The sequence below is a fragment of the Frankliniella occidentalis genome, unplaced genomic scaffold (genome assembly GCF_000697945.3).
Source record: "Frankliniella occidentalis isolate FOCC.00 unplaced genomic scaffold, Focc_3.1 Scaffold12, whole genome shotgun sequence".
Classification (NCBI taxonomy): domain Eukaryota; kingdom Metazoa; phylum Arthropoda; class Insecta; order Thysanoptera; family Thripidae; genus Frankliniella; species Frankliniella occidentalis.
In genome coordinates, this window is record NW_026267142.1 from 2,240,953 (window position 1) to 2,248,688 (window position 7,736).

At 40.8% G+C, this 7,736-nt stretch overlaps 2 protein-coding genes across 7 annotated transcripts in view; one reads left to right on the forward strand and one right to left on the reverse strand.

The window, feature by feature from the left end:
- LOC113216896 (probable cytochrome P450 6a14) overlaps positions 1–7,730 on the reverse strand; it is a 10,918-nt gene extending 3,188 nt beyond the window's left edge. The window contains exon 1 of the mRNA XM_052263585.1: positions 5,905–7,730. Within this exon, the coding sequence (XP_052119545.1) occupies positions 5,905–5,994 (90 nt within the window). The 5' untranslated portion in view covers positions 5,995–7,730. The remainder of the gene's footprint in view (positions 1–5,904) is intronic.
- Positions 1–7,736, forward strand: part of LOC113216791 (venom carboxylesterase-6-like) — a 223,571-nt gene that overhangs the window by 110,997 nt on the left and 104,838 nt on the right. The window lies entirely within an intron of this gene.

Genomic DNA, 7,736 nt, shown 5'->3' on the forward strand with positions numbered 1-7,736 from the left:
ATTTATGTCCATGGCTCATGGACAGCCCCATGGTTTTTTTACCCAGGGTCAGTTGTCGTCGTAGATTACGAGAGTGATTTTGTTTTTCCCGTTAAACGTCTGCACGTTGCGACTGCAGCTCACAGTCGGAAAAATTGACATTTCCGCCTAAAAATACCCCTTCCGCAATAAAGCATTCCGGTATTGCTAAATGCAGAAGAATGCAGGAAAGAAGAAAACGGTAGTGACTTTGTTAAAGCATAGCGCTGTCCATTTTCTTCTTTCCTGTATTCTTTAGCATGTCGGGTGATACTCAGGAAACGGGCCATTTGGGAGTTCGGGGAATCCCTAACTTTTTTATTTTTGTCAACATTGTTAAGTTTTGGTCGCAGTGGTTTTATTTAACTCCAAATAGGATATTTGTGAATTGGTGGTAGTTCAAATGATCCAGGAAGCGGAAGAAGGAATTAACTGACAGAACCCCAAACTGAGATTTTTAGTGGCCGTTAATCTACAGTAAAACTGGCACATTTTCCGGAAAAGAAACTGTTGCCTACGTGCCATAGTTCCTGCGATATGGCGGGATGAAAATTGAGACAAGTTGACGTTTTTCTTTTTACCTCTAGGTTTTACTTGAATAAGGAGACAAATGGGATTGACCCCTTATGAATGATATAGCACTTTGATATAATTGATAGATGAGATAACTCCTTTTGTAAGAAATTGAAGAACTTGCCTCCAAACTAAATTGTTAGGGAGTAACTCGACTCATCTCCCTCTACGCAGATTTTCACGGGACATACATTTTTAAAATTTAAAAATTGCGGAAATTTAGATAGGGTCGATATAAAATATTTCACCCTTGCCATTTAATAAAGCAGTCTTCAAAGAATAAGAATAAAAACTAAAAGTTCAGATTTTTTTTGAATGAGTAGCGTAAGGACTAGTGCAACCTTAAAAGACCGCATTGTGGTTACGTTTAATCAATGATGAAACTCAAGTTCTGACTCTTATATTTTTAAGTTCGTCTAGTGTTAGCTCAAGCAGCGTGTTGTAATCCCAGTTGCATACCCAGTCATGCCCATTTTATGCCTTTGAGCGCAAGGGTCACAGATAACGACATCTTTAGTCTCAGGCACTAGAAACGTACTAGAGTTCACATTTTGACCCTTTAAACAGCTCTAGAAACCAGTTTTTGTAGTATTCAGAGGGTTTTCAGTAAATACACTGTTATTCAAGGAATGTGACGTCACATTCATGTTAATGTGAAATGTGTCACATTCGTTTGAATATTGTGTCACATTCATTCAAACGTGACTTCAGGTGAATTAATGCTCAAATGGCGCCAGGCTTGGCCGATTTACGTTTAAACGAATATGACACAACATTGAAACGAATTTGACGTCACATTCGTTGAATAACAGTGTAGTTTCAGTGCGTTTTGGTATCTAGGTGGTATACATTGTTAAAACCCTGCAAAGCAACATTTTGCAGAACTGCGAACTATTTAGATCCTTTGTAACTACAAAGCATTTACTTTGAAATGAGGCCTGAGCGGCGCTACTGCTCTCAACTCCGGCCGCTAGGGTGCAGCACGCTCCGAGTCTAGTTTGAGAAATCGCTCGCTCAAAATAAGGGTTTGGGGTAATTTTGAAATTACATCAATTCGTATTATCACTTGAAAAGGGATCTTATTTCAGTTATTGTTGGTATCAAACGTGTATGGACCATCTGATAGGCGCACCTGACCGGTTTATTTCTCACAGTGGGCTCAGAGCGTGCTGCGTCCTAGCGGCCGGAGCTGGAAGCTGCGCCACCGCTTACAGCCGCATTACAATTGCAATTCGCAATAATTTTAAAGCGATGCTTTTCAACGTGCTTTCATTGCTTCATAATTGCAATTCGCAATAATTTCAAAGCGATGCTTTTCAACGTGTTTTCATTGCTTCGCAATAATTTCAAAGCATTACTTAGTAATTGCAAAGTAAATGCTTTGCAGTTGCACAGGATCTAAATACTTCACAGTTCTGCAAAATGTTGCTTTGCAGGAATTTAGCTGTGTAAAACCAGAACCAATTCAAAGTCACGAGAGGCAATAGGGGAGAGTGGGGCACCTGGAGACAGGGGCACCTGGAGACAGTCGCGATATCTCGAAATGTTCGAATTTTCGCGCCGTCCCACCTTGACAGGGAGATGGCAAACGGTCCGTAATCCACTTTCAGAAAAGGCGGTGGTTGTCATCGAAGCGGTGGTGGAGTTATAGGCTGTCAAACTTAATGTCTCTCCAAAACAGGTAAAAGTTAAAATTTGATTTTTCCTTTAAAGCTTCACTTTGCCCAGTAAAAATTGTCCGAAAAATTAGATAAAAATATCAACAGATTCTGTGATTTGTGAGCTTTCGATTGGCTGAAAAACATTTTGAGTTGAATCACAGGGGTTATAATGCCCAGCGTCATAACCTCGATGTGTCTCGTAGGGCACGTAGAGACAATTTTTGTGGGGCACCTGGAGACACCTTAATTTATGTCCGAATGTTGTTAAAATTACGTGATTGTCAAAAACTGATGCCAAAAAATGTTTACAGAAATGGTGCGCAACTACAAACCCAAGACAGAGAGGGGAAAATTTGGAGAAGGCAATATGAAGGCAGCTATAGAGGCTGTGAAGGGAGGCCTTTCACTCAGAATTGCTGCAGAAAGGTTCAATGTAAAACATCAAACCCTGTACAAAAAGTATAAAGAAAATAAGGACTCGCCCGACATCAATTTGGAGGATTTAAAAAAAGGATTTGCAACAAGGAGACTGTTTACAGATGAACAAGAGACTAGTTTGGCAGAGTATGTTTTGATATTAGCCCAAATGGGTTTAGGACTAAGTGTGGAACAAACCTGTCAATTGGCATATGAATTTGCTGTTATCAACAAAATAGAAATGCCAAAAAATTGGAAAAATAATGAGTGTGGAGGGAGGGAGTGGTTTCGCTGTTTTCTGCGAAGACACCCAAACTTGAGCATCCGCAAACCTGAAGCCTGTAGCGTTGCCAGGGCATCAAGCTTTAATAAAACTAACACGGACAGCTTCTTTAATCGTTTGGAAGGAGTTCTGGCACGCCACCCAGGCTTTCAAGATGGTTCCAGAATTGTTAATCTTGATGAGTGCGGAACTACTACAGTTTCATGCCTTGGTAAAATTGTTGCCCCAAAGGGTCAGAAACAAGTATACCAATTAACTAGTGGGGAAAGGGGAACCCTAGTCACTACTTGTTTAATTGTTGGAGCCCTGGGACAAGTCATACCTCCTGTAATGTTGTTTCCAAGGAAGAATTTTAAGAACAACATGACAATAGGAGCGTATCCAGGCACTTTAGGCTTAGCATGTGAAAGTGGCTGGATGAATGCAGAATTGTTCCCAAAAGTTCTTCAGCATATTGTGAAACACACTGCCTGCACCAAAGAAAATCCTCTTCTGATATTATGTGATAACCTTGAAGCTCACGTCACATTAGAGGCAATTGAGTATGCGAGAGAAAATGGAATAACTATTTTAACTCTGGTTCCACACACCACTCACAGGACCCAGCCATTGGATGTTTCCATCATGGGCCCTTTCAAGAGGGCATATGAAAATGCAATGAGCATCTGGAAAAGGGCACACCCCAACCAGTGTTGCACAATTTATGACCTGGCCCAATTTGTTTGCACAGCAGTTGGGAAAGCTCTAACTCCTGCAAATATAACAGCAGGCTTCAAAAAGACAGGAATCATGCCATTCGATCGAACTGTCTTCAAAGAGTTGGACTTTATTCCCAGCCGTATAACTGACAGGCCAAATCCAGAGGCCTCTGAAGGTATGTAGTCCACTGCATTAATGAAAAAGAAATTTGGTAAAATAGTATTTATAAGTTTACTAATTATGCCTATTTTATTGCAGACATTAACTCAAATGTATTGGTTACTGAAGAAGACAACAGCAACACCCAAAGTGCTCAAGCTAGGCCTTCTGCTAATGTCAGCAATACTACCCTTAGCACTCCAGGCTCTGTTTCTACTGGTAATAGACTATGCTTATTTAATTATTATTATTTATTTAATACCCCAAGTTCATATCATTAAAAAATAATATTTTTTACAGGCACTGAAGGTGAAACTAATGACTCTACTTTGAAAACCCCGGATAGTGAAAGACCACTTAGTGCCCATTCAAATAAATCGGGAACATCCAGTGTTATTGGTTCAGAGGTGTTTCGAGGCATACCAACACCAGCGCCAAGGAAACGTACTAACAAAGAGAGACAAAAGGGTAAGAGCATGATTGCCACAGACACACCTGAGAAGAACGAAATAAAGAGAAAGGCAGAAGAAAGAGCTAAGAAAACAAATGGTAAAAAAAAAGAAGGAAAGCCAGCCTCCTCCCAAAAAATCAAGAAGAGCACTGAAATTTAAACAACAAGACTCTTGCTCTGAGGAAAGTAATCCGGATGAACCAGATGAACCACTAACAGTGTCATCTGAGGGTGAATGGGAGGGTGACATGATGGAAGAAAATAGTCCCCTGGAGACAGGAAAGTTTCCACCTCTGACCTCTGATCCCAAAGAAGAGGATTTTATTCTAGTGGAATTCAAACCAAAGTCAAAAAACCAAACTCCAGACTACTATGTAGCCAAAGTATTAAAAGAGAAAGATGAAGACAATGATCTCGAAGTTAGCTACTTGAGAAAAAGTACCAAAGTACTAGATAAATTTGTGATCCCTCCTGTGCCAGATTTGGCCAGTGTTCACATTGATGATGTTAAGTATTTGTTGCCTAAACCTACTTGCACTGGGACCAGAAGGCAGCAAAATCTCTTATCTTTTGACGTTGATTTTAGTTTAATTAGAGTGTTGTAGTTACGCACCCTATCTTTGTACCTGTGAAAGTGCTAAAACTATTAGCAAGTGATAATTGTTTTGAATTTTATGTTGACTTTAATTTAAGTTTAAGAAGATGTGACCTGTAAATGCTAAAACCTTTAGCAAGTGATGTTTTTATTTTTATTTTATGTTGAATCTACTTATGTTACAAGATGTTACCTGCAATGTAATATTACCAAAGGCAAAACTGGGCCATTTTTTTTTTAGTATTGTGAGGGAGGAATATGAGGAGGGAAACATGCTATTTTGGCAATAAACTGTAATATTTTTAGTTACCAGAGTAAAATTTGATGCCTGTCTCCAAGTGCCCCACGGCTGTCTCCAGGTGCCCCACCCCTGGGGCACCTGGAGACAAAGTGCATCCTGCACTCAACACACTACCATACCTAAACCGTTCAAAATTTTCCAACAAACAAAACTGATCCAATTACTACTAAGATAGGGCTTTCACCTCGTCTCTCAAACGCGATCCTAACTTTAAAAACCACTGACTTATGGGCGAAAATAGGCGAAATGTCTCCAGGTGCCCCACTCTCCCCTACATGAGTTCCATCATTGTTTGAACGTGACCAGAGTCTGGTCTTTTACGTTGTGAATGAGAAATACGTGCTTTGAATGAACCATCATCACCGTGCGCGTATCTTATTCGGAGCAAAATAAAACCAGTGCAACCATAAAACCTAACAAATTTGACGGAAAAAATAATAATTTAGGAACTCTCAAATGACCCGTTCGCTGAGAATTCCCTGGGTACATTTTACAACGATAACTCAAGTCCTAATATAAGATGTGTTTTGTTGTAACATTCGTTCGTGCAATGATAAGTTACGGAGCCCTTACAAAAGTGTCCCTTTTCATTTAGAGTGTGGTGCAGAAGTGAAATGTTCTACACTTACATGTTGCTAACACCTTCTGCACTTAAATTAGGATTAGCAGAGTACAGAGTTGACTCGCCAAAATTCTTGTTACCTTGCCAGTACTCGTGAAACTCTTCGTCACGGACAGAATCAATACCTTGACGGAATCAGTGGGCTGGCGTGTCAGGATCCCGATCGGTGAGTACTTCCTCAGCGACTCCCTTATTATCCTCTCGACGAGGTCCATTTCCCGGAGCGCATCGTAGGTAAGGCCGCCATGCTCTTCGGTCTTCTGTCGTATCTCAGCCACGGCGAGCTCCTGCAGCTCCCGGCTCTTGGCAAGCTCGTGCAGCGCAAAGCCCACCTTTAAATGATAACATGTCGGTTGGTTTATAACGGTTCATCACAAAATTGCTTAGAAACTGTTGGAAAAAATTCTGGCATTTTACGGAACAACCGTGAAAAGTACTGCCAAAGCCATTTGGGATTTACCAAAGGACTCTGTAGATTGCACGTGTCGAGTTTAGCTTCGAAACATATAGACGACTAAAAACTTGCTACCTTCAACAGCTTTTTTACCTTCATGAAAACTATGAACGGAGTCCCCTGGAAATTTCTAGTAGTGGTTGAAAATAAATCTTCGGGAAATCCTAAGAAATTTTTACCAGTACCAGTGTGAACACTAAAAATCTTATAAGCATTTTCATTCATAGGTTACAAGAAAAACAGAGCATGATAACAGAACTTAACTTAGTGAGCTATTAATATATGTTCATGAGATTTTGGTGTGTGGTAAGGTACCAAACTAATTTGGGTCCGTTCCATCTGCGTTATCTCACCGGTGTGTTACTATGCGTTAATTGATGTGCACACTCTCATGTATTAATTTATTTTGGTCAGTAAGTACTAGAGGTGATCGAATTTTGCCGATTTTCGATTTGAGAATTGTAACACTAACCACGTTTTTATTTTTTCTATCAGATTGATCCGATATTATAATATCTTGTGTTCGAACCACGGGTTACAAATTTAACATTGGTGTCTAGTGGGCGTTTTGATCAAAAAGTGTAAATGTAGTCTGGTTCCTTTAATTCTCGACGCACATAAAAAATAATACCAGAATCGTGATCAACGTTAAAAACTGTGACGAATGACGTATAGCATGCCAACATTCCACTATTAAGACCAAAAATAGAATTACATAAACACGGATTTTTTGAGACATCTTCATGTTTTCTCGTTGTTTTTTCTTCGCAATGCAAGGCGGGATGTTGACATACTACACATTGTAGAACTCAGTTAGACGTACATCACGATTTGCGCTCTATTTTCGATGTAAAGTGAAAAGTGGGGGAGCAAAGGATAGTTTCACAATTTTTTTATCAAAAACCCCATAACAGCAATGTTAAACTAGTGGCCCCTACTTCAAACCATAGCTCTGCGAAATCGGTGTAAATGGCCAACCGCGCCAGACCGCCTCGGCCTGCACAGACCGAAGGGCCTGAGGTGTGGGAGAGGGGGTGCACGTTGGGATGCCAACATTTGATTTTCACGCAAGTTCGAAGGTGCACATTCTCGAATATCTCCCAAGTGCACCTTCGCTTGCGTGGAAATCACACTGCTAGCAGACGCTTACGTGAAAATCACACCGGTGACGTGAAAATCACGCTAGCGCTAAAGCTGATTCAGCTGAAAGTAATGGCATGGCCCCACGTCCACTAACACTCTAAAGCCGTAAGCCCCGCGACTTTAAGACACCCCTAAATCTGGAGAACCGCTCGTCCGATTCTCACCGGACAAAGTGCGTTCGCTTCCTCTCGTCGACAATTGGGGACCCAAAAAATGCCAAAAGTGCCGAAACGTGGAAAATACCCGTTCAAAATGCGTTAAAACGGGTACTCTTCCAAACGGGTACCCGCAGCGAAAAATGGTTGAAGTAAAAGTTGTGCGCAATGTCGAGGAGAACGAAAGCCACCCTCGCCGACGTCG